Source organism: Ochlerotatus camptorhynchus, unplaced genomic scaffold (genome assembly GCF_037179485.1).
Source record: "Ochlerotatus camptorhynchus isolate MF236.1 unplaced genomic scaffold, CSIRO-AGI_Acam_v1.1 ptg000036l, whole genome shotgun sequence".
Lineage (NCBI taxonomy): Eukaryota > Metazoa > Arthropoda > Insecta > Diptera > Culicidae > Ochlerotatus > Ochlerotatus camptorhynchus.
The window spans coordinates 1,044,210-1,071,949 of NW_027040527.1; the positions used below are offsets into that span (position 1 = coordinate 1,044,210).

The 27,740-nt window shown below is 40.8% G+C and overlaps 4 protein-coding genes across 5 annotated transcripts in view; all 4 read left to right on the plus strand.

Moving 5' to 3' along the window:
• The window catches only part of LOC135710287 (uncharacterized), a 47,451-nt gene extending 35,828 nt beyond the window's left edge, over positions 1–11,623 (plus strand). Inside the window, exons 5-7 of one of the 2 annotated variants that reach the window (XM_065232818.1) lie at positions 10,012–10,754; positions 10,815–10,933; positions 10,995–11,623. In XM_065232818.1, coding sequence (XP_065088890.1) covers positions 10,012–10,754; positions 10,815–10,933; positions 10,995–11,125 — 993 coding nt within the window. In that variant the 3' untranslated portion in view covers positions 11,126–11,623. The remainder of the gene's footprint in view (positions 1–10,011; positions 10,755–10,814; positions 10,934–10,994) is intronic. The other variant, XM_065232822.1, reaches the window with a different exon arrangement.
• Positions 1–27,740, plus strand: part of LOC135710524 (DNA-directed RNA polymerase II subunit RPB9) — a 344,595-nt gene that overhangs the window by 45,519 nt on the left and 271,336 nt on the right. The window lies entirely within an intron of this gene.
• LOC135709795 (uncharacterized) lies at positions 16,244–17,821 on the plus strand. Its single transcript, XM_065232191.1, has one exon. The coding sequence runs from the start codon at positions 16,244–16,246 to the stop codon at positions 17,819–17,821; it is 1,578 nt and encodes a 525-aa protein (XP_065088263.1).
• LOC135709804 (uncharacterized) lies at positions 19,422–19,727 on the plus strand. Its single transcript, XM_065232204.1, has one exon. The coding sequence runs from the start codon at positions 19,422–19,424 to the stop codon at positions 19,725–19,727; it is 306 nt and encodes a 101-aa protein (XP_065088276.1).

The following is a 27,740-nucleotide window of genomic DNA, read 5'->3' on the forward strand; positions in this document are numbered from 1 at the left end:
ATTTACATGTATAGAATGGACGGTAGGCATATTTTTAGGGACTAGAACATTAAAAAACAATAAATAATTCTGACTAGCGGCGCCAGTGGTGTAGTAATAAGCGTGATTACCTCTCCCCCAGCAGGTCTGTGTTCAATCCCAGTCGGCGCCACCGAGATGTTCTGAGGCATAACATCTCTGATCACGCCTTCCTACGGGAAGTAAAGCCGTTGGTCCCCGGTTCATGAGTTGGTGGGTCGATAGGTAGAGTTCAGGTGTGGGTGCTGCCTCCCTGGCATTGGTAGCATTGGTGCTCAGCACAGAAACAAGATCGACCCAGCCTTTTTATACTACAAGAAATAGATAAAAAAACGACAGGAAAACGAAAGTTATCTTGAGGTTGAACAATTAAATCTACATTCAAAGTGTTTTGATGTAGACTACGTCTTACGGTAAGGTACTGGGGGTAAATTGAAAATCTAAAATTGCGACCGTCACGAAACGTGTAAGGTTTTGAACGCTTATAACTTTGTCATTTATAGATGAAATTAAAATCCAAATACACCAATCGATGGGAAATATCTCTCAAAATCTACTAAATTTCATATAAAAAAAAACGATGAAAAAAAGGTTTAATTTTATCACTGTTTCAATAAAATAAACGTTTTCCCCAAACCAAGTCGTCATATTCGAGTACCATTTGGTTGCACTTTGTTTTGCTTGAACCTGTTAAATTATATAAGAGCACTGCTGTCATTCCACCGCTCATTACAAGGGTAGGGTCATCGGAGCTCGAACTGCCAAACTTCAGAGAGGCCTGGACGTCCTGTCTGAATAGTTCAACAGCTGGAAGATCCGTATCAACGCGGCTAAGACCCAGGTCATCATATTTCCACACTCTAAATCTCCCAGACTCATTCCGTCGGTGAATAATAAGATCTGCCTGAACGGCACAGTGGTGGAATGGTCGAAAGAGGTAGTCTATCTCGGCTTAGCACTAGACAGCAAGCTGATTTTCAGGGAGCACGTTGTCAAAACCAAAACCAACTGTAACATCTTGATAAGATCACTGTATCCACTCATCAACAGGAGGTCTACTCTATCCCTGCAAAATAAGCTTGCTGTCTACAAACAAATCATCCTTCCCTTCCCGCAATAGAATACGGGATGCCAATCTGGGAGAGTTGCGCCAAATGCCATCACCTTAAACTCCAAAAGATCCAGAACAAGATCCTTAGGATGGTCCTCAACAGCCCCCCGCGTACTAGAAATTCTGAGATCCACCACCTGGCTGGAATTCAAACATTAGAAGAACGGAGAATATTAATCCTGGAAAGGTTCAGAGACACCTGTCTGAGATCAAATCATCAGATCATACGTGATCTAGCACGTTAGGTTAAGTTATACTCGTAGTAAGGTAGGTTTTCACTTTTTTTTTCAATTCAAACAAAACACGCCCCCAATAGGGGCATTCTGTAAACTAGTTGAAAAACGCAAATATTAAATTATAATATCAAATTAAACAAAGATGAACAGCCAGATAGGCTAATAAATTAAAATGTTAAATCAATGTTCTATCATAATCAACAGAAATTAACATAATTTTACTACTACCTCCGCTCATTAAAGCTTCGAATGGCGTGGCAAGCAGAAGCAGGAGCAAATCAGAAAAAGGTGGAATTTTTCCCTCTGCTTCTGCTGAACATTACCGCAGTCAGGCTAGAGCGCTGCTGTTGTGAATTCGCTCATTTTCGCATCGGACAGATTGTGTGCTAAAATTGCAGCAGTTAGCGTGATCACCTTGATGGCAACCAACGATGAGGTGGAGATGATGTGGAATTTGTGGAGATCGAACAATAATTATTGATCGTTTTTAGGAATACACATATTTTCCAGAAAGAACTATTGAGACCCCAAGTAACATTGCAAGTTTTAAAGTGGTTTTAAAGCATGCTATAAGTCTAAATCATGTTCTACAGAACCCTCATAAAACCAAAATTGTTACTTGGGACTGTCTTAGGTCCCGTTCAAATAATATGAATCGCGACAAATGTTTATATAACAAACCCCCCATCACATAACAAACACACTTAGAAATTATTATTTCTACACGAGACTTAATTCAGCTTTGACGTAAATCATGGATCGTAAACAAACATGGCATGTAAAATTAAGTGTTCTGAAACTGAAACATATGCAACTCGATGAAAAGTGCGTTTGATTGAATTGATTTTCCCGATTCTTAAGTCAAAAGGGTCGCTTGCATGTGTCGGTCTCAGGGCACTGACATTTATATTTCAGTTTCATTTAGTTTTAATAATTGACCAATTGCGCAGATAGTAATTCAATATTGTTTTTATGATGAATCATATTCTAACTTTCCCAAGTCCTATGTTGCTCTGTTGCTTCCTGTTATTTACGAGTCGACCCTTATTGCAAGTATGCTAAGCTATGCAAACAATCATTTCATTCATTGCGCCGTCGCGTGAGTTGTTGATCGACTTGCGCTTGACCTAGTAAACATGTTTATTGCATTTGGGATTTCTTAGGAATGTTTATTTGAGACCCGGTGGAAATGCTTGGAATACATTAATGTCATTTTGATTTACAAGTTAGTTTTTCGTTTATGTTGCGCATCGACACTTTTAACGGAAATGATTGCGTCTTAATCAAACAATTGGTTTGCGTATCCACCACATATGTAACATTTCCTTCTATTTTTTGGAACCAATTGCATCAAACTTTGATTTCATTAGGTTTCGTAGGAGGAAAAACATGACCGCGTAAATTTGGAATCAAGTGTTTATATTTTGAAGTCTAGAGAGAAGCAGCAAAACTTGGAGCAAGAGTCAAAAGTACCATTCGGAAAATATTCAGTGTTTTGAGCTGACTTTGCATCGTTCCATTCGCAAGAATTTTGTATGCAGAACGACAAATGAAATCGAGTGCTTATCGAGTCACTCTGTAACGGCGCCGGTGATGTAGTGGTAAGCGTGATTACCTCTCACCCCAGCAGGCCTGGGTTAAATCCCAGTCGGCGCCGCCGGGATGTTCTGAGGCATAACATCTCTGATCACGCCTTCCTTCGGATGGGAAGTAAAGCCGTTGGTCCCCGGTTCATGAGTTGATGGGTCGATAGGTAGGGTCCAGGTGTGGGAGCTGCCTTCCTGGCACGACGGTAGCATTGGTGCTCAGCACGGAAAACAAGATCGACGGAAAAAACAAAACCAAAGGAGTCACTCTGTAACTCTTCACTCCTATGGTAAAATCTCATAAGCAAACATGGTGAGCATTTCCTTACCCTTTCACTCCTATGAAAATCCCATATGATTCTGTCGATCTTTGCGTGCTTGCTGGAGGAATGAAGAGATAAGACAAAGTCCGCTAGATTTCATGCACAGATTGTCAGATGCTTATGGGATTTTACCAGGAGTAAAGAGTTGCAGAGTCGCCGTCAACGCCAATGCTTACTTTCGTAAGGGCCAATGGTGCAAACGTAAACAATGACTTTTTGTGTGAATTTCTCGAAAATGATAACACCTTCAAGAAAACCAACACCATGATTGTGTAGATAAAATTAGTGGCTTACATGGATTGACTTTGACCTACGAGACATTTACGAAAAAAGCCGTTATTTATGTTCTCGAAATTAGTCTTTATGAATGCTCAGTGTCAATATGTTATACCAACAATCAATACGAAACTAACGATTTTAAATTGGCTCACTACTTGACTAGCCTATTGGTCCGAACCAAATCGATTAACGTTCCCCATTCTAGGCAAAATTCTTGTGGAGACAAGGTTTGTTTTGATTCGCTATGAAAGTTTGACAGACAAAATGAGGGGTTAGTGGATTTTCCTATGTTTCGAGAGGTGAATCGATTAGCTTGGGACCGAAGATAGTACCAGAGCTGAGCCAAAAAGTTGAGCACATTTCTTCGGGACCTTCTGGTCTTAGAGTTACCTCTATGGTTATACCACTGAGGCAAAACAAAAAAGGGGTCAGATTTGAGTCAGCTTTTTTCATGAAGTTCCACATATGTTATGTGCCCCCATCCTCCTATAACGACAACCTAAAAAGAATTGACGTTAATTTTTTCACCTGCCAAATGAGCCAAAAATTCAAGTTTCGAGAAAATTTGCATGTCATGTATGCTGTACCTCTCACAGCTACAAAATAGTGTAAAACATGTCTGGTACCTCTTTATATGCAATTAGATTAACATCTGAAGTCCATCCTTTTTTCACATATTCTGCTCAAAAGATACTTTCTGTCACGCCCCATTCATAAAGAAGGCGGGAAATCTTGTCAGGGGTGGGGCTTAGAAAATAGTTTTTGTGCAGAATATGTAAAAAAGGAGAGACTTCGGATGTATTTTTTTCTGCAGAATATGTAAAAAAGGAGGGACTTCGGATTATTAAATTAAATTAAATTGAATTAAAGATGCATTACTACTGTCAAAATCCTATGAATTGGCGAACTGAATTTTGATGATTTTGCGCAGTCCCTGTGTTGAAGTGGGATCCAGAGGGACGGTAAACATTCATTTACATAATTTATGCAGAGCTTTACATTGTTGTTTGTTACAAAATTCATGCAACGGCGCCGGTGGTGTAGTGGTAAGCGTGATTACCTCTCACCCCAGCAGGCCTGGGTTCAATCCCAGTCGGCGCCGCCGGGATTTTCTGAGGCATAACATCTCTGATCACGCCTTCCTTCGGATGGGAAGTAAAGCCGTTGGTCCCCGGTTCATGAGTTGATGGGTCGATAGGTAGGGTCCAGGTGTAGGAGCTGCCTTCCTGGCACGTCGGTAGCATTGGTGCTCAGCACGGAAAACAAGATCGACGGAAAAAAACAAACCAAAGGAAAAAAAAAAAAAACAAAATTCATGCGTCGAGTGGATTAGCGAGTTTTTAAGTGGTGCTGCGTTTAGTTCGGTCCAACAAAAATTAAATCTCTGAAAATGGGTTGGAGCGTCTTTGTGTAAATGCAAGAATGGCAAAAAGTTTTCTGAACACTTGTAGTTCTAGTTCCTCATTATGAGCTTAAGAATGAACCTTTAGAATAATGATCCTGCTTGGATGGACGAATTTTTGATTGCTTGAAGTAGCAAATTATGATTAAATATTGAACATGGACCAAACTTTCTAATTTAGTGAAAGGGAGCAATCCCAAGTAACCCTGCTTAGTAATAATCCGACTAATAATGCGCCAAAGCCCTCTATTAGTCGTATGTTAGCTTTATATAACAAAATCAATCCAAATTGGCGGGCTTATTGGTTACCTACCAAGTAAAAATTTGGGTTTTATGAGGGTACTGTGGATCATGATTTTAACTTGTAGAGTGCTTTAAAACCTCAATAAAACTTGCAAGCATGTGCAAGTGAACGATTTCCCACCGGAGGCATTGGGATGGGATGGGCATTGAAGTGTGCACGGGGAATATATTTTAGAACGGAGGATTAAAGGCAAATGTTTCATACGCGGAAATATCCCTTACGGAAAATCCAGAAACAGTCTAAAAAATAACTAATAAGGGTGAGGAAATTGACATGTCAAGGAGAAGAAATGGAGTAAATTGAGGAAATAAGCAACTGTATTTCAAATCATTATCAAGAAAAATGCACGAGAAGTTCACTAAACATCTCAACGTAGTCTACGTCAACCATGCGGTCGTGTCTTGTACACAACCTCACCATTTTTTTTTTCATACGTGATGTTAACGATTTTCTGAGTTGGTTGGAAATGTTATACTCACATCAACATGAGGCTTTAATGTGATAATTTATAAACTACACACTAAGAAATTTTTACAGAAATCTGTAAAATTTTACCGAAATCTCAACAGCTGAACATTCGGTAAACAGTTTCGCAGATTACCTGTAATTTTTCACAAATATCTGTGATTTTTAAATAATGAATTACAGGAAAACTGTAAAATTGTTTACCGAACGTTCAGCTGTTGAGATTTCGGTAAAATTTTACAGAAATCTGTAAAATAATCTTAGTGTGTAGAGAAAGTTCCGACGAGGATGAATTTATAGTTCCGCTAGAGTACGGCAGTGTGAATATTGAATAGAAGTTGAAATTGAGCGAAGGTCCATTAATTCGACAATACTAATCAAACCAACATTCCTATACCTAACTCATACATTTATGAATGAGGAGACTTGAAGTTTTTCTTCAAATCCACTGACAAAAGAGTGCACGTTTGACTTGCTCATATTCTGTCTGCGGCTGTGGAATAGTAATAGTGACGTCTATCACCACCTTAAGCCCCACGTTGCTGAAAGCATTTCCAGGCGATGTTGAATTGCATTACAACAGGTTAGCTAGGTTACCCGAGCAAAGTCGGATATCAAAATAGCATCAAAATGATATCCAATTTAGTTTTTATATTTTGATGTGCTATTTATATAAATATAACAATATAAAATTGTTTTCGTCCTGTTCGTTTGTAATACTTATACTAATAAGTTAAATAACTTTCGTAGGCTAAGTCGGTTTCGTAGCCCATATTTAAACATGTTGTCATAAATCTCATTAACTATCAGTTCTCTCCCAACAAAATAAATATCGTCATTCATGTCTGTTAAAATATGTTCGATGCGAAAGACTTAATTATTCATAATAATATAAGAGTCATCGTAGACTAATTTTCCACATGCTTCGTGTGTCCTATTCCTATATCGAATATAATTTCACTAGAATTTCACATTGTTTATTTATATGCTGTTGAATCTAATAAACTACAATTGTTCGTCATATTTTAACTTTTGTTATTTGTCTATAATGACAAAAGCGATTCATTATATATTTTCTTTTAATATGTATCACTGGATGATTATTTCCAGTTCTGTACTTTAATATGGCATCATTCGCACTTTATTCACAACATTTTTTTGATTTTGAATTTTGATATCAACGAAAAGATTTCAAAACATTCCGATTACTAAATTTGATATCATGATATCAAAAAAACAACAAATTTAGATTTGTTTTGTTTCCTACCATAGTTATAACAACATTTTGATTACTAATTTTGTTTATTATTAACGAAATTACTAATATCAAAACGCATACATGGATTTGTTATCAAGAAAACATTATTTGTTATCTTTTTAATATCCTTCATATACCTTTTAGATCTCATTTTTGTTATGATTACTGTTAACTCGACCACACGGTAGGCAAAATATGTTATCACGAACGCTTATATCAAAATATCAAATTTAGTTTTTATTTTGTTTTCATTCTCTGCTCGGGTAATGCGCCATTTCTCACGGCAGGTCCTTACCACACCTATTGTATATCCTTTTTCCGGGCTCAAGAATGGATTATTATTATTTTCGATCGATTTGGTGGCCGAAAGCTGGAAACCTACAGCGCTGGCCCACCTGGCTACAGCGGAGACTGCTGCCTGGGCCTTGATCCTGTTGCGTGCTGCTGTTGGGCCGGTAGTTACGATAAGTACATCGTCTGCATACACGAAAATGTAAACATTTTTCGGCAGTCCTCCGAAAACTCCGTTCATGGCCACAAGGAAGAGGGTAACGGCGATAACTGAACCTTGTGGGACGCCCGTCTCTTCTCTGAAAAGCTGGGACCTCGTGTTGCCCACTGCGACTCTGAAAGAGCGATCGGTCAGGAAATTTTTGATGAAGTGGACCATGGGTCCACACAGCTCACAGTTGACAAGCTGCTCTAAGACGAGGGGCGTCCACGTACTGTTGAAGGCCTTCGATATATCCAGCGAGACGATCTAGGTGTGGAGACCGCTATCGTTGGCACTCTTGAGGACCTCCCCTAATGTTGCAAAATAAGTTGACGTTCCGTACCCTTGACGGAAGGCGTGCTGTCGATGGTCTAGCAGGTTTTCGGCTTCAAGGAAATGCTTTAGCCTCCTGTTGACCATTCGCTCCAGGACCTTGGCCATACAGCATGTCAAGGCTATTGGCCGGAACTTGCTAGCTTCACGGGTTGTTTCATTGGCTTTTGGGATGGGAATGACTAAGCTCTTTTTCCACGACGCTGGATACGAGTTGGTGAGCCAGAGTTTGTTGAAAAGCTCCAGCATCCGTAGCTGGCCTGGCGTTGGTAACCTCTTGAGTAGAGGGTACCCGATTTCGTCGGGACCCGCCGACTTTCCGTTGCTGCAGCGGATGGCATGCTGCAATTCCTGCCAGAAGCATGCCTGGTTGATGTCCGTGTTACCAGCGTCAGAAGAAACAGAAAAACTTGCAATGGATGACGTCGAAGGCTTAGCTTTCCGCTTGAATTCGTTTTCGTACTTCTCGATGGCTGCGTGATCGGCAAAGTACGAGCCGAGTTCGTCCGCTACAATTGCAGGGTCAGAAACAGCTTCACCGTTAATCTGTACGTGGAGCGGTGTCATGCGCCGTTTCCCACTGAGGGCGTTGACTTGCCTCCATAAGTCGGCCGAATGAAATGATTCAACAATTATACAAAAGACCGAAAAAAAATTGCCAAGATGCCTTGATAACCTCCAGAACAACTTTAAATACACCAAAAAATGCTTTAAACACAGACACAAAACACAAAAATTGCTCTTTATAACACCGAAATAGTTTGTAAATTAAATGCTTCAAGTTATAAACCGCCAACGACAACTAAGCATCAGCTAAAAAACGCCAAAACGGCTTGAATTTTTTTTTAAATCTATCGTTAATTCAAACAGACAGTAAAACGCCAAAATCTTCTCAAGAAACACCAACATGACATGAAAACCACCACTATGTGTGTAAAGGAAACCACTCATTGTTACAGGCACAACCATTAGACAGTGGATAGTCCACCTCGTACGACTTGATCAAGTACAACACCTGATTGTATTCAATTTACCATTGTATGAAGGGCCAAAAACGGAGGGTGAACCTGTAACCAGAAACACTTATGCTTAGTCCACGGTATCAAAGAGAATCTCCTTCCAACAATAAAATCCTACAACCCTGTAATATACAAGCCATCGGACTAGGGGATGTCCCAATGAGTGTGGAAGAAGAGCCCGTCTTCTATTCACGATCTGTTAACGACAGGAAGTTGGCAATTCCACTCTCCCTATCCAAATCACTTCAATCGGGTGCCCTGGTTAGACTGTCCCATACCCAGCATATAATGTGTCATATAATAATAGAATGAATGTTAAGAGAACAAAAACTGAAAGATCTCACCCGATATGTGGCAAAGGAATCCATGACTTCACGGCGATTTCCAAGAGCTCCCATAGATTAGAGGACGATTTATATCCTTCTGCAGTTCAACAAAAACTATCGTCTCTGAAAGACTCTCGATAGAACTACACGATGAAAACGTAACATCCGAACACGGTGAACCGGCCTCCCAGGAGGCAATGCAATTCGCAGGCACGCTTACAACCGCTGGTTACAAAAAAAATCAGCCGTTCAAAGAAACGGATCCAATAAACAACGCTCTCGCGAAAGCACACCCGTCGTGGTCGAACGGCAAAAAAAAAGGAATTGGTGGGCAATTTTTTGATACGGAATTCCCACTGAAAATCAACCGGGAATGTACGAATTTTACCACACCCAACTGCGAAACACTTTCGATCGAGAACACTTAATTTTTTTCAAAAATAGTTGCAACAGTCGCCACATCATAAACTGAAATTAAAATTATCACTCGCGATGCCACAAATTTCTGATGACATGACATGAAAACCACCACTAATGCCAAAAACTGTTTATGAAATATAAAAATAGTTATGACATTCCAAATCGTTTAGAAATGCCAAACAATGTTATGCTAAATATAAATTATTCAACTATCTTTAAAAACTCTTTATGAAGAATTCCGTTAAGAAATTGTGCTGAATTGATTGATTAGGATTTTCGATGAAACATTCTGTTGATCGTCTATATTTATAAGCTCAATTTCCATTCTACCGCATGATTTCAAATTCAGATCAATTAAAAATATATATTCAAACTGTCCTCAACAGAGAACGGCCCAAACGTCGAGAAACACTGCATTAAACCAATTTCAACCCACAGGAACTCGCCCGCAAGCTCCAGGAACAGGAAGCGGACGGTCTGGATCAGGAGGTGATCGATCGCCGAGTTGCCATGGAAGCTCAGGACAAGGAACTGGCCAAGATGCTTCAGGAACGGGAACGAGCTAAAGCAAAGCGAGCACGGGAGAAGGCTCGGCTCAAAAAGGAAATGCAACGGCAGCAGCAACAACTGCAAGACCCCCTCTCGGGTGATGCAGACGAAGCCACTGGTGAGGGAAGTTCGTCATCGCACCTGGTTGGCGATCAACAGCCGGCATCGCTGGAGGCAGACAATGGCGATCCGGACGATGGTGATTCCTATTCAAATCCGATCGATATGCTGCAGCAATCACAGGCAATCGGTGCTGTAGGTGGTCCCGGTAGTGCTGGAAGCGGTAAACGGTACTTCGGAGCTCCGGCTCACTCGCCCGAACATGGAGGTGCGATACACAAAGCACAGGGAAGCATTTCGTCGCATGGATCCGGCTCGGGAAGCCATTACGTGAATTCTCAAGTGTCGCCGAATGATGACAGCTATTCGAATCCCATCGACATGATTCGACAGCAAAAGTCCACACCAAACCTGAAGCTCTCCGCCAACGTCCAGCGGTTAGTGGAAAACGGTCGAAAAGACGACGATATTTACGTCCTCCCGGTTTCCGATGTTGGCGAGAGTCGTAGTCCTCAACGGCCGAGCCATCTGGATGTGAGAGGAATCGTCAATCGGCCTTCTTCCAGCTCCAGGTAACTTTTGCTTCTAACAAGATTCAGCGTTCTTAAATACAGATTTTAAATTTCATCCAGAAGTCAATACACCGACGAAAACATCGCTGCCAAAATCGATCCCACGTTCAACACATCCGGAAGCAGTCCGATGAACACCAATTCGATGACTGCTTCGACGCTCTCCTCGCCTCCAGGTGGTAATTTGACACATCATTCCGTAATATCCTCCTAACTAATCGCATTTCCCAATTCCCGCAGACATCCTGGAGCTCTCCGATCCCGGCTCATCTAGTCCAGTGCCACCGTACATGCCGATACAGGGAACCAGACGGAATACCTCGGCCGACAATAAGAAACGAAAATCAAAAGAACGTTGTGCTCAACAGTAAAACTTAATACTTACCTGCGCATGTAGAAAACCGCAATCGAGATGGAAAAGCAATGTTTTTTTTTTTTCGATTTGTAATGTTTATTGTTACTTACACTTACGCTAACTATGCACGTAAGCATACTCCCACACGCAAAAACGTCGTATGCTTGTTACACTCGAAATTGATATAATGCTTAACATACATTGAAGATTGTTATAAGTGTCTAGGGGACAATAACCCACTAAAATGTGAAAAGCGAGCCGCTGGAGAAAAGCTGCTGCACATCGTCGATATTTATTATGTTATTTGAATGTTGAAGAAAGGAAAATCCAAGGATATTCCGCGTCTATTGTGAAATCACCCTGAGTGAGAGAATTGGTTTTCAATTTAAGCAGATGCACGCAAAAATGTTAAAACTTACTATATCGGCACAGGAATCTGCTATTTATGGTACGTTCAATTTTTTTTTGTACATTTATTTATGTATCTTTGTGAAATAAAAGTGCATTTTATTTATTTAAATCTATAATGGCAGATAATGATGACAACGTCCCTGATGGATATCACGAAATTTTCGCTGAAACTTTTCAGCGTAAGAGATTTTGAATCACTACTTATATTTTAAATATAAGAACAATTTCAGACAAAATGCAGGAGCCTATCCAATTTGGATTAAAACTACTCATACGATTTTGATACAGGAGATCATGTATTGTGTATAGTCCCACTAGAAAATGTGACTGCATTTCAATAGTTCAATCACCAACTCATACATTTTTTTTTAATCAGTGAAAGTAGTACTATAAATTTTGTTAATTTGTTATTGCAATTTGCAATTTGTAAATGTATGTATTTGACGCTAAGGAAATTTGGATTTTGTAGCTTCGATTCTTTTTAAAAGCTTATCGCTACCAAAAAAGTATGTTTGATTTAAAAATATTAAAAAAAAATTTGTCTAAAATTTCAAAAACTCATTACGACTGTACGACTTTTCCCCGAAAGTGTTGCCCCAGAAATACCCCGTTCCCCGAATGGTCTAATTCCCGGAAAGTACTAGTTTCCCGAAAAAGTTGCGTTTTCCAAGGGGTGTTAAGCCACAGAGGTAACTCTAAGACTAGAAGGTCCCGAAGAAACGTGCTCAACTTTTTGGCTCAGCTCTGGTACTCTCTTCGGTCCCAAGCTTATCGATTCACCCCTCGAAACATAGGAAAATCCACTAACCCCTCATTTTATCTATCAAACTTTCATACCGAATCAAAACAAACATTGTGTAGTACTAGAATTTCGACTAGAATGGGGTTCGTTAATCGTTTGCTTGGCACCAATAGGCTAGTCAAGTAGTAAGCCAATTTAAAATCGTTAGTTTCGTATTCATTGTTGATTAAACTCTGTACATCTCAATCTGTGCCGAATACTTTATCTATGACAAAAATTGTGCCAAGCGTTGCACTATGGGCAAAAATGGGTCCAAAATTACCCAAAATTCAATATCTCAACTGCACGCTGAATTCCGGCCATGAAAAACGATTTTTCCGAAGAGAAATCGTTCGGGGAATCGATTGCACGTGGTCCCATAGACCGAAGAGCCTTGTAAGTATGTGTTTTGGACCATTTTACCCCATTTTCCCCTACTTTTTTTGGAGGAAATGTTTTTTCACAGCTCTATTTTTCGTAAAACATAAGCACTTTATGCATGGTTTTAGAATACTATGTCTTTAAACAACATTTCATTAGATATTAGGGGAATACGGGGTACACTTTATAGGGGAGTAAGGGGTAAAAGTGAACCCTCGCTAAATTTATTTTAATTCATAAAAATGTTGAACGATGCGATTGTTTGAATGAACCCAAAGGTTGCCTGCAATAATAAGATTTTTTTTTTGAAATTTTAAGGTTAATTGGGGTTAAATAAGTTTTAATTTACTGCTATCTGTTTTAAAAGAGTTTTCACTTTTTTTGTCTGTATACAGCAAAACGATATAGTGGTTCTCAGAATTTTGTAAAAATTGGTAGTTTTGTTCCTAATCGCAACATATTAGACCCTTATTTTTTATTTTGTCATTAAGGTGACTATTTTTATATTAGGGCGGTCATAAAAAAAAATTTTTTCTTCGATTTTTATCAAAAATTTATAACTTTTGAACTGTTTGGTCGATGACGGAACTCAAATACCAAATGAAAGTTAATTAAAAGTATTTTTAAGAAAAAATATTAAGATATAAAAAAAAAGGATTTTGTATTAAAAAACATTGATTGTTTTTTCACTGTTACCCCTTACTCCCCTATAAAGTGTAAATATCTCATGAACTGTTGTTTAAAGACATAGTATTCTAAAACCATGCATAAAGTGTGTTGAAGAACTTAATAAGTAGGGGAACACTGTTGAAATTTGTATCCCGAAATTAGAACCCCATTAAAAATTGAAATGTTATACCTCCAATCCATAATGAGCCAAACGATAAGATACGAGAGTAGGTAGACTAGCTTATCACTCCATATCATTATCTCCTTTAGATCCGATCGCTTCACGATCGTGCCCCGAACTCAACCAGCTAGGGAAAATAATGGCTCTCGTTAAATCAGTATAAAATTGGTCTTTATCAAAAACACACACAAAACCACCTTTCTCGTGTTCCTCACTGCATAGAAGAAAAGTACTCCACGAATTGTGCCACTAGTTGCCCCGTTTGTTCCTGCTTCGCTGACCACTGGTGTAGTTCCTGCTTTGCTGCTGCCCTGTTCGCCGTGTCCACCGCCGCTTCATCCAGGTTCGCCAACATTTTTGGTGCCGAAACCCGGGACTGCTAGGTCAAAACCATCATCGACCGGCTTGCAAGGTTAGCGTGGGTCACCTCCTCGAGCAATATTCGTCACCATTTTGGACGCTTTCACTGCTATTGTGTACCCCACGAAATCTTCAACCGGACTTTCCGCTGCATCGGCAGCCTTCTTGACCTGGACATCTGGACGGAATCACGGAATCAGCTGTGGTCGTAGTTGCAATTGCACAAGGAACGCAGGTCCTGCCAAGCGAACCCAGGTAAAGCAGACTAGTAACAATCAGGTGAGTCAACCAGACCATTTAGCCACACAAATACATCGGCTTTTGTGCGTTTCATTGACCTCACCGCCCATTTTGATACGTTGTGCAAGCCATGAGGAACACTAAGAAAACCAAAAAGCTTTTCGTGCGTCGAAATAACATTATTGGTTCCGCTAAGCTAATCAAACAATTCGATGAGAATTTTGTGTTCGATCGCGATTTCCCTCAACTTAGATTTCGCCTTGATAAGCTAGACAGTCTGTGGGAACAATTTAATGAAGTACAGGCTGAGATTGAATTTGAAGAGGAATTGTCCGAGGATCTCGCGGACGAAAGAGTTGGTTTTGAAAACCAGTATTTTGAATTAAAAGGCTCTCTAGCTGGGAAACTCGCGATCGCCAATGAAAGGGTTGAAAGACCACCACCTAGTGCTGGTGCTCCACCTGCACACGTTCCTTCTGTTCGCCTTCCAGAACTTAAGATTCCTGAGTTCAGTGGAAACTATGACGAGTGGATGAATTTTCATGATCTTTTCACCACTACCATCCACACTAATTCGCAACTTTCGCCAGTACAGAAATTCCAGTATTTGAAAACTGTACTAAAAGGAGATGCCTTGCGACTTGTTCAGTCTTTAGCAGTCTCAGCGGCCAACTACGTAATCGCGTACACAGATAAAAATTCTGAATTTTAATTGTGATGTAAACATTCATTCACGTAAACTTAAATTTAATTTCACACAACCGAGCAACTTGTAAACAATGTTGTTTACAAAGATGGGCTTTTTTATACAATATTTGCCCCATTGCATGAATTGTGCTAGAACTTTACATGATATATAATGTAAACTTATATGATATATGACGCTCCATTTGTGTGCATCATATTGAACAGAAATTTACAATACTTTTCGAACTGTGTAGGATTTGCTGAAGAAACGTTTTGACAACAGGAATCTGCTAATAAAGCAACACTTTTCGGCTTTGCTGTCCACTTCTTCGGTGCGTAAAGAATCGTCGTTGGCGCTGTCAAATCTGGCAGACGAATTCGATAAGCACATTTGCGTGCTGAATAAATTGGAGGAATCCAGAGATCACTGGAATTCCTTTCTTGTCGAGTTATTAAGCAGCAAGCTTGATCCAGTTACGCAGAAGGAGTGGCAAAACCAACTCGACGATGATATGCGGCCAACATATGATGAATTGGTTGCTTTCATTCAAAAGCGCTCTCGCATACTCCAATCTATTACGCTCTCCCAATCTTCGCCACCTGTTTTCAAGACCGAACCAAGGTACGAGTCCAAGTCTCCTCGATCAAAAACCTCCTCGTATCACTCTGCCAACAGTGATAACTGGCCTAATTGTAGTGTGTGCAAACAGCCGCACACATTGTCCCAGTGCGACGAATTTAAGAAGCTTACGCCACAAAAACGCTTTGAATTGGCTAAATTGTTTGAAATCATCACACTTGATGAAAAATTGCACGGCTGGTTCGTGTCGTACTTGCAACAAACGCCACCACACACTGTTGCACTTGAATGCTCAAGCTGCCCCCAGTACAGACAGTTACAACAAGACTGTAGCAGCTCAGGTCGGCCAATGTCAGCACTCCTCACAATCGGCCACGGTCGTCGAATCGCCGTCGTCGGATTCGTGCATTGCCGATCAATGTCTCGGGTTACGGGACCAGCCCCGTCGTCGTCGGATGGGCTTGTAAATCGTTCAATTTCGTTCAGTCCGTCGCCGGTTCCGCAGTCTATACCGTCAAGCTCCACTCATAGCTCCTCACAAGTGACGAACTGTCAAACTGTCGCTCCTGGCCAGTCTCTTGTATCGAAAGCATGCATGTCGTCTGTATTCATGCTTACTGCCTACGTGAAAGTCATGCACTCTAACGGCAGCTAGAATCTCGCCCGAGCTTTGTTAGACTGTGCATCCGAAGCCAATTTTGTTACGGAATCTCTCGCACAACGGCTGTGTTCCAAACGAACACCAGCAAATATCGATGTGTACGGTATCAGTCAATCGGTCAAGAAAGTGAAGCACAAAACCAACATCACTGTGTCCTCACGATTAGGATCGTACACAACAAGCATGGATTTCTTGATTCTGCCCATGTTGACAAGAATTCTACCCACTGCCAACGTGGATATTTCGAAGTGGGTCATACCTCGCCTCCTCCCCCTTGCAGATCCCAAGTTCAACATAGCCCACGACATTGATTTGATCATCGGCATCAAAAACTTCTTTTCGATTCTGGAGAATGAACAATTGACTCTTGGCAGTGTCCTACCAGTGCTGCGCAAGACAGTTTTCGGTTACGTCGTCGCCGGTGAAGCCATGGAAAAAACTGCCTCAACCGTAGTCTGCAATGTTTCCTCGATCGATAACCTGGAGTCGATTGTCCGCAAGTTCTGGGAGGTGGAGAGCTTCGAAAAAGGCAAGGCGCTTTCGCTAGAGGAGCTATATTGCGAAAATCACTTTCGAGAGACACACCAACGAGCCCCTGACGGTCGGTACGTGGTGCGATTGCCGATTCGTGAGGAGATGCTTGACTCATTGGGAGAGTCGTTCAAAATCGCTGAGCGCAGATTCCTGGCAATTGAGAGGAAGTTGTCATCCGATCCCGTGCTACACGCTGAGTACTCAAAGTTCATGGACGAGTACCTAACCTTGGGACATATGGATGAATTTGAACCCAATCTATTGAAACCTCACTTCTATCTTCCTCATCATGCGATCCAGCGACCCGACAGCACAACCACAAAGACACGCGTGGTTTTCGATGCCTCGTGTAGAGGCAGCAATAACATTTCGCTGAACGACATTTGCTACGTCGGACCTACGGTACAACCACTTCTCGTGAGCACACTCGTGAACTTTCGTTTACCGAAATTTGCTGTGAATGCCGATGCCGAGAAAATGTATCGGCAAGTATGGGTTCACCCAGTAGATTGCTTGCTTCAACTGATCCAGTTTCGAAAAACTCCCAACGAGAAGCTGCAAACCTATCGGTTGAAAACGGTGACGTACGGGACGGCACCCGCTCCATACCTTGCCACACGCGTCCTGAACCAGCTTGCTGTAGATGAAGCAGCAAACTACCCGCTAGCCGCTCCAATGGTCGAAAACTGTTTCTACGTCGACGACTATCTCTCTGGAGACGACAACGAACAGCGTTTGGTGGAAACAAACCGCCAGTTAATTGATCTTCTTCGCTCAGGTGGATTCAATATGCGAAAATGGTGTAGCAACAGTCCCACCGTTCTTTCTCACATTCCCGAAACTCTTCGGGACTCTCGAACTGAACTCCAAATCAGCCAATCGGGTTCGGTGAAAGCTCTCGGCCTTCTTTGGCATCCACTGTCGGATGAATTCAGTTTCAATGTTCCCGAGTTTGTATCGTCGGAACCGATCACAAAACGTCTGATCCTTTCGGAGATGTCACGCCTATTCGATCCAATGGGCCTAGTCGGAGCAGCAATCGTCAGCGCAAAAATATTTCTGCAAGCTTTATGGTCGAAAAAGTTTAATTGGAACGATACGTTACCGGAGGAGTATCAGAAATGGTGGAAATTGTATCGGTTCGAAATCGAAACTCTTTCGATGCTTCGAATCCCAAGGCGAATTCTCGTGGACAACTATCGCACGCTCGAACTTCACGTCTTCTAGGACGCATCAGACAGTGCCCACGGATGCTGCATCTACGTTAAGACTATTTCTTCTACTGGTGAACAAGCATGCAAGTTGGTGATCTCGAAGTCTCGTGTGAGTCCACTTCGCAAACTATCAACGCCTCGACTCGAGCTGTGCGCTGCAGTGCTCGGAGCACAACTGGCAGGCTTCGTACTTGAGTCAACCAAATGGACCTGTCCTGTTACGTATTGGACCGATTCATCGATAGTGCTGCATTAGATTGCTTCGTCTTCGTCAACCTGGAAAGTGTTCGTGTCAAATCGGATTGCCGAAATTCATCGATTGACTGGAGGTAGCATGTGGCGTCACGTTCCCTCTGAGTTAAATCCCGCTAACAAAATCTCACGTGGAATCCTGCCTTCCGAATTGAAAACTGACAACCTCTGGTGGCATGGACCAAATTATCTTCGGCAAGACTCGGATACTTGGCCAGAAAATTGCATCCAACTGTCGCTACTTCACAAACAGGCTCGCAGAGATGAAGGCCGGCAAGTTGTTTCAGTTGTCGTCACTACCACTCACGCTTTTACCGAATTCATCGAACAACACTCCACTCTCTGTCCCCTTGAACGCAAAGCTGCCTGGCTGCTAAGATTTGCTCGAAACTGTTGTCAAAAGGACCCTGGAAATTGTCAATTCGGTCCACTCTTGCAATCAGAGCTAGAGAACGCATTAAAGCATTTAATCAAGCAAACTCAGCTCATATACTTTTCGGCGGAAATTGAGTTCCTCAAAAAACACAATGGACCGACTCGTAAAGAGTTCACCTTCAAGTCTCAGCTGAAAACCCTCAATCCATTCGTTGACGATGAAGGCTTGCTTCGAATCACCGGACGACTGCAGAATCTCGACATCCCGTATGACGCCAAGCATCCTCTGGTTCTACCTCAAAAGGCTCACCTGACCTACCTCATCTTCAGGCAGACTCATCTCCGAATGCTTCATGCAGGGCCACAACTACTTCTTGCGACTTTGCGTCAGCGTTATTGGCCAATCCGGGGACGGGACTTTGCAAAAAAGATAGTCAGGGAGTGCATCATCTGCTTCCGCTGCAAACCACGGAGCATTTGCCAGATCATGGGACCATTGCCACTGTCCCGAGTAACGGCGTCGCGCGCGTTTATCAACTGCGGTGTTGATTATTGTGGCCCGTTCTTCGTGAAAATTCCGAATCGTCGCGGTCCGTCGGTAAAGGTATTCGTCGCAATTTTCGTGTGCATGGCGTCTGCCATTTTTTTTTGCGAATTTTTCACCACCCGAGTATCATCCGTCGGAAAACTGGCAACCAACACCGGCCGTAACACACGTCGGACTGATGAAGGACGCACCGCTGGACCCGAAACGGACCAGCCAACTTCATACAACCGGTACAGCAACAGGGCGCAGTGATGATGGTCTACGGACTCGATAACAACACAGCCAACACCGATAAGTTGTTCAATCTGTTCTGCCTGTATGGAAATGTTGTCAGGATAAAGTTCCTGAAGACTAAAAAGCGTACCGCAATGGCCCAGATGGGAGAAGCCATCGCAGTCGAACCAGTCGAACGCAGCATCCAGCACTTGAACAACATTGAATGAATGGAAATGATGGTAGCAAAATTCAAATTGCATTTTCCAAGCAGAACTACTTGACAGAGTCGACCAACCCGATCAGCTTCAAGGTTTACAGCGTCTCCAAGAACAATCGCTTCCCAGGCCAGCAAAAATCGCATTCTCCACTTCTTCAATACCCCACCCGGATGCCGTCCGAGCTGCTGACTGCATTCACCACCAAGGATTGCCACCCGTCGCAAGTGCGAATGCTCCCGCTGAAATCGGAAAGTTCCTCCTCCGGATTGGTCGAGTTCCCGAGCGTAGCCCTAGCGGTGACGCTATCATGAAGTGCAACCACAGCGCGATCGATCACAAATGCACAAAATTCCCGTTCATTATGAAACTGTGCTTCTCCTCCTCCAAGAAGATGAACGGTGCGTGGAGCAACGAGGACATCGAAAGCACGTAAGCTTGGAAAGAGCGGAAGCTTCTTTTTCTGAGAAAAGAAAGGATTTTCCTTTTTCTGTGTAGTTCATGTTATGATTCGTAATCATAATTTCTTGTTGTGTTTTTGCAAAGAGGAAGGAGATTAAAAAAAATTTGTTGAACCATTTGAGATTTTGCCAAGACGGTCCTCCTACATTATATGTTGGACGATGGAATGTTTGGTGTAGTAGCCACCCCATGGATGTATTCGTTTTTGATCAATTTTAGACCCGTATTTTTTTATACAGGGGAAATGTATGTTATGTCGGCCTAAATGCTCCTAATTTGGGCCCATACATAAATTCAGCAATCCATTAAATTTTCATTAGCGACCAAAAATATCCATTAGTACCGTCGCAATGACGCGTTCATCTAGATAAAATTGATGAATAGCAGATTTTTAGCGATGGGCCCAATCTAAGATCCATAGGCCAACATTAGAGCCATTTCCCCTATTATACATATTATATATTACAAAAAATTTCTTAGCGTTTCTCAAATTGCGCAAGACACTAAGTGCCGTTAACGCCAAGTGTCCATTTTAAACTGAAAATGGGTTGAAACTAGTGCAAATTGGTCATAAGTGGACAATTTATAGAGATGAGGCCAGTGCCACGTAACGGCCATGTAACCACTTATCTTTACAAAAGTTTACATAAGTTTCTAATTGAAGTTCGACGTCTGTTCTTTCTGCCTGCGTTTTGCGGATTTGAGTAAACGGAACTCAAATTTGTGTTGTTTCAACGGCCGTGAATTTCAAAAAGTTGTGATCAATATTGTGCTCAATATTTATTGCAATGTTGAATGATGGTAAATTCTCAAAAATACGACTTTTCACGGCCGTTAAATTCTACTCAAATTTGTGGTCTATTTACTCAAATGGGAAAATACCACGGTCATTCATATATGTACATTAACATGTCAAAGAAAATTTTACTAAAAGAGACCGTGATTTTTGAGAATTTGAGTAAACGGGCTCAAATTTGAGGTAGATTCAACGGCCGTGTTGCAACGTTGCTGGTTTGGGTCATTGCTAACCATAACTTTACACGGCCGTAGAATCATACTCAAATTAGAGTTCCGTTTACTCACTTTCGCTGCAAACACGTTTACTCATTTACTGAGTAAAAATCTGCTCGAATTTGAGAAAATATTATTTAATTTGACAACATTTTGGTCGATTATGTGCTCAGTCAATAAGCGACTGTTGTGGTGAAAGTGAGTAAGAGAAATTCTGCGAAATTTAGAAAAGCTCGATATACTTTATTAAGATAAGTTCAGAATCTTGAATGGCGTTCCTAATTGTTTCTCGTGACGACTTCCCCTATATGAAGGTTATGTTGGTTTGCGTGGGCGTGCCTTGAATTACTGGAAATCATCGAGAGAAGTCATTGTTTACAAAAGCTGTTACGCCCTTATTCCAGCTCTATCTAGAATTATTAAGACTTTGTTTTAAGATCGAAAGTAAAAACTAGATTCACTAGAAACATGACGTTCATTTTTTATGGGAGGGAGGGGGTCCTAGAATTTGAGACAGTACGTGTAATAAGTATGGAGAAATGCGTAAAGTGGGGGAGGGGTGTAGAAAAATCAAAAAGCTTCTGAATGACATATTTGAATCACCCTTCTTATTCGTCTTCTTCCTCTTCTTCTTTTTCTTCTTTTTCTTCTTCTTCTTCTTCTTCTTCTTCTTCTTTCCTTTGTTTAACGTCGGTCTCTGTTCCGCAATCTAGTGCCAATCACCGACGGACATCGATTGCCATCCATTGACGGCAACCGAATGTGCAGGAAGGCAGCTTCCACACCTGCGTAGCATATCGCACCCATTCACAACACACATGGGCCGAGACCAACGGCTTTACTTCCCTTCCGAAGGAGGACGTGACCAGAGATTTTTATGCCTCAGAAAAATCCCACCGACCTCGGCTGGGGATTGAATCCAGACCCACTGGGGTGTTAGAAAGCAGTCACGCTTACCTCTACACTACCGGCGCCGGCAAAAAGGGAATCTGTTATCGTTGCCAAATATCAAGTTTAAGAGTAGCATTGCGACGAACTATTAGAGGCTTATTGGAGCACTAAGTGCTCCGTAAGCACATTCTGTAAGCCACAGTCCTTGAAAAATAAAACATGATTATCTTTTGTATTACCGAAGACTACAAATCAAGAAGACTGGCAACTCTTCCATTTTCTCATACGATCGTTATGAAACAGGTACAATCGCGACATCTGCCGCTCAAAGGTAAATGCTTCAAACGAATTTGATAGCAAAGATTACATCCTCAGAAAAAATGGTTTGTGCATTTGCTCATTTTTCTATGCATTGCTTCCACCTTCACTCAAGCGCAGCGCTATTGTATCTGTCGCTTGGATTCTGGCAAAGTTGCCAGTCTTCTTGATATGCGGGGTGAGACCGGCACTCTTTACCAAACGAGCTTTTAGCATTCTTAAATTTGTTATTATTTGATTAAATTATAGTATATCTAATTAATGCTTTCTTAATCATCATGAATACCATAATTATTCACTAAACCTCGCAATTAGTGAATAATTATGGTATTCATGATGATTAAGAAAGCATTAATAAAAAACATTACACTTCAAAAAGTTAATTATTTAGAATTCATAATTCACCAGGGCTACTCCGTCTTTGGCTCGCTAACATAATATACGCCAGTAGGTATGTGCATAGAACTTGATTCGTATTTATTCAACTTAATTGGTGAATTAACTTTTTGCACAGCAAAATAGTTATTCTGCATGATCTACCTAATCTAAATATCAAACATGTCCGTTGTTGAGAAAAGTGTGAATTTGTGACAAGCTGATGAAAATTTTCACACAGTGACGGGCTTACCCACTTTTCCCCTATGTTGATATTCTTATTAATTCTAACAAAAATCAAGTAATTATGCCTCCATAATTTTTAACTTTCTACGATATTCTCATGGGATATTCCTTAGAGTTCACTTGGTAAACTTTTGAGAGTTTGCTTGGACCATTCTTGAAAAGTTCTCTTGAAATTCACTTCAGAACTGCATTTGAAGTTCATTACTGAATACTCTTCAGAATTTTTCAAGAAATGTCCGTAAAATTCCTTTAGTTTTTTTGGACATGATCTAAGAAATTTACAGAAAATTCCTAATATAATAATTCCTTAAATTCCTTAATTCTGAGAACACTCTTTATTTTTTTATTCTCTTTAAACTGTTTTCATAAGACAAAATACCGAATTCTCAACGAATAATTCCAGGAGATTTCTAGAATTAAAAAATTCTTTAAAAATTATATGTTCTTCGATTCTCCTTGTAATATTCTCATGTTTTTTAAACATCCTCAGATTTATGAACTCTTGTAAATCTTCTTAGAATTCCTTTAAACCTCTGCTCAGAATTGCTTTGGAATAATGTTTGGGATTATCTTAGATTTATTTCCTTTATTATGTTTTTATTTAACAACCAGATTATTGCAGCTGCTTATGAAATTCTTAAATGAATTGTGTGCTTATTCAGCCATTCCATAGCAAATCGAGTGGTTCTTTTCGTCAAAATTGCTAGTTTTGTTCCTTATCGTAAAATATTAGAATCGTATTTTTTTTGATTTTCTCATTAAGGTGACTCCATGTTAGGGTGGTCCAAAACATCGATTTTTATCAAAAATTTAAAAAAAATCATAACTTTTTAACCACTGGACCGATTTCATAGGTCAAAATATTAAATGAGAGGTAGTTTAAAGTAAGTACTATAAATTTAAAATATAGTGATATTTAAAAACTGGGATTTTGCATCGAAAAACATTGATTGTATCTCCTTTAACTAATCATGTTTGAATTACTCCATGCGTGAAGTAAACGAATTACATAGTTGGAGATGATAAACGTTAAATATCAGACTTAAACGCTGTACAGACTGGAGAGTTATAACATGTTATAACGGTTGTCAATGAAGCGGTGCCGGTGGTGTAGTGGTAAGCGTGATTACTTCTCACCCCAGCAGGCCTGGGTTCAATCCCAGTCGGCGCCGCCAGGATGTTCTGAGGCATAACATCTCTGATCACGCCTTCCTTCGGATGGGAAGTAAAGCCGTTGGTCCCCGGTTCATGAGTTTGATGGGTCGATAGGTAGGGTCCAGGTGTGGGAGCTGCCTTCCTGGCGTCGGTAGCATTGGTGCTCAGCACGGAAAACAAGATCGACGGAAAACAAACCAAAGGAAAAAAAAAAAAAAAAACGGTTGTCAATAATTGCAACACATAGACCACCATCAAGATAGCGCTAAAACATGTTATAACTCTGTAGTCTGAACGTACTAACGTACGTGGTAATTTTAAACGATGGATGAGGAAAGGAAAGTAAATAGTTGATAGCTCCGTTAGAGTACGGAAAAAATCAGCGATGTATTTTTTTTTTTTTTTCGTTTTTGAGTTATATAGGGGAAATGGCTCATATGTTGGCCTATGGATCTAAGAGTGAGCCCATAGTTAAAAATCAGCTATTTATCAATTTTATCAAGATGAACGCGTCATTGGGACGGTACTAATGGATATTATTGGATGCTATTGAAAATTAAGTCGATATGGGTCCAAATAAGGGACATTTAGGCCGACATTACATACATTTCCCCTTTATACTCCTTTTGAAAAAAAAAACGATTTTTTTGGACCACTCCTACAATGAAACGGTCACCCTAATGACAAAATAGAAAAGAGGATCAAACATTTTGCGATAAGGAACAAAACTACTAATTTTTACGAAATTCTGAGAACCCCTATACCGTTGTGCTATGGAATGGCTGTATTATTACTTATACTATTTTGCTACCACTACTACTGCCAAGTAAAAAGACAGAGGAAAGGAAGTTGATTTTCAATTCTCCTAAAAGTTTCTTTTGTTTTTTTTCTCAAAATCTTTAGGAAATTCTTCGAAGTTCCAGACTTTTGAAAAAAAATTCAATTGAACTTTGAAAAAACATCAAAGAAACGCATTTTGTAACATAAAAGAAGATTCTGGTCTTTAAAATATTTTAAGTCCCTGAATCTTAAAAAAAAAATGTCTGCAATTATCTTTTGCTTGTCAATGTCTGCTGTATGCAGTATGCTTTTCCTGGAACTCATTTATTAAAATTCATGGATTAAAAAAACGGTAGATAAACCTTAACTATCTAATAGTTTAGGTTTCATTACCAAAGCTGCCCTATAACGTTCGATCTAATGGCCTTTGAAAAACTTTTGATTTATGCAGCTTGAACATATGTCAAGAATTTAGAACTAACAAAAACAATTAAAACAACATTTTGTTGTTGAGTTAGGAGGAGTCATTAATCCTTCTGCTCTCTCTTGCTACGCCTTTGTAGACTTGAGCCCATGACCATTGGCGTGAGAGGCAAGGAAGCCAAAATTTACGCCGGGCCCGTCTTCATCGGGATCGGTTGGAATCATTGCCAGAAAAATCTGAAATCATTGAGAATGTCTGGCATGACCTTAAAGAATTAATGGTGAGGCTGGTAAGACACAGTGCTTAAATCACGTAACGCAAAAAACAATCCTATGAGCATGAGCATGAGCATGATTGACCACCCACGGTTGCTACTCTGTTATTGCCAGACCAGCTGTAATTACACAGAGAACCAATAGACGATGCTTGGGACTAGCAATCATCCTCAATGTGTAAAAACTGGTGATCTCGAATTAGGCAATACCAGCGCCAGCCGCGCCTGAACGCAGGTCAAGAAAGGAATGGGTAGGAATGTGTTGACGTGGCACTCGCTTTGATGGAAGCCGAGGAGTCCTCTGCACTTCCACGAGGAATCACAGAGATGTTGGGTAAGAGGGTTGGGTTAGTAGCAGGGTTCATTTTGGTAAACGATAAGCTGAATTGATTTCCTAACCATCATATAACGCGAAAGAGCTTGGGATTGAACCCACGGTCTTCTGCTCAGTAAGCAAAAACGTTTGCCACTAGGCAGACGAGCTCCTTTTTAATCATTGACGAATCTTGAATGTGGATGGGCCTGAGACTAGACTCATGATGTTCTGCTCAGTAATCAAAAACGGTTGCTCTAAGGCCACCGAGCCTCTCATATCACATTATAGCGTTACTCAAGTTTTTATAACTATTCAAACCCGGCACCGACGACAACGAAAAGTTTTACAAAATACACGATAAACAAGCGATATTTTAATATTTTTAATATGAAAGGATCTGGAACCGCGTTTTTCTCCTCAGTAAGCAAGCCACTGCAACTGGCGATCTTTGAAATCCTAAAACTAAAAGCTACGAAAGAGTACTTAGGCCTTCATTAAGATCCACTTTCACGCGACGTTCAATGTTTCGATTTTCTCTTTACGCATGGTTCAGACAATCATAACAAGCTATGTAGTAACGCAAAAAACAATCCTATGAAACAATAAGACACTGTTTCGGCCAGGATGCGGCCTTACGTTGTGTTTTCAAGGCAGTGGAGGATTTTGTTTCAGAGCACACAATAATCTACAAACTTCACTTGGCGGAACTACAATATTAATTTGTATTGCCTCCGAGACGCATCCTGTCTGCTCGGAGGTAGTACGTTTACTTAAAAACTATACATTAAATTTCATCTTTAAAAGCTAGCACAGAACAATTATTATAATTTCAATTACAAAAACCATTACAAAATGTAAACAATAACATTGAATGGCAAACATTAACAATACCACGGTGGGGAGCGAAACGGTAGTTACTGTTCTTATAGTATGGCGGGCTTTACTTCCATCTGACCGGGGGCATTGATTTCTGTTTGCTTGGCATATTCAAATGCAGTAGAGCCCGGCGCCGAAGCCGCTGTGTCGAACGTGCCGAACGTGCCGAAGTTGGCCTGTACCAATCAAGGTGTCAGTGATCCATGAAGTAATAATGACTTTTGTGATTGTGTTCATTTTCAATATCTTTTATGATTTCTGGCAAACATTAAACTTCATTCTCATTTGAACGAGGGCGGACCGCGCAGTGGAAGAGGAACTTGATGCCATCAAACCTATACGGTGTTCCAGCAAATTCAACCCTCAAAAGAAACGTGTGCAGAAATGAAGCTGTAACCTGGTGGACGACATTTCCTCCAGCTACCTGCTAAATGCTCCCCGACAAAATCAAAATTGAACGGGCGATAGTTCAATTCCAGGCTAGAAACGACATGATTATGATGTCTTCCGCAATGCACTACGAATGTAAACCAATGGTTAATGTACCACCGCGACCGGTGGAAACCATCAAATAACCCCCACTCCAGATAAGTCACACTTTGGAAATGATTTGTGATCCAGATAAGCTTCGCATCTACAGGTCTACTTCAGGCAGAAACATTTGGATCTCGTGCCGAACATCAAGTTGCTTAGTATCGTCACCACTGAAACCCCCTCTATCGCGAATCAAATTTTAAGGATTGAGCAAGGCCTTTCTGACCCTACATCGGAGCCTCTTGAGACAAACTAGTGCAACATCGCATTCCGTACCGTACCGTCGTATTGGACGACCACATCTTTCAGTAATTTGACCAACCGTCGCTGGAGATAACTCATTTCAACCGCCGTATCGACAAAACCTTCTCTACCGATCATAATGTTTGCATGAGGCCCGAATAGAAGCTGTTCTGAACGAAACCAGCTGGGAGTTTCGCTACGAATCGGATGACATTTGTTGGTTTTGAGAAGATTCATGGCGCATAAAGTATTTACAGATTTTTCCTTGCAATTTTTCCTTGCAATTTTTCAAATAGTGGCAAGGCACGATCGTCGAACCATTACCCATTGAAGTAAACAAAGTAGTCAACTACTCCCCCTGCTTCAAAAATTTCTCATACACAATTTTTAAAATGTGTATGACCCGTGGATAATTGCCAACG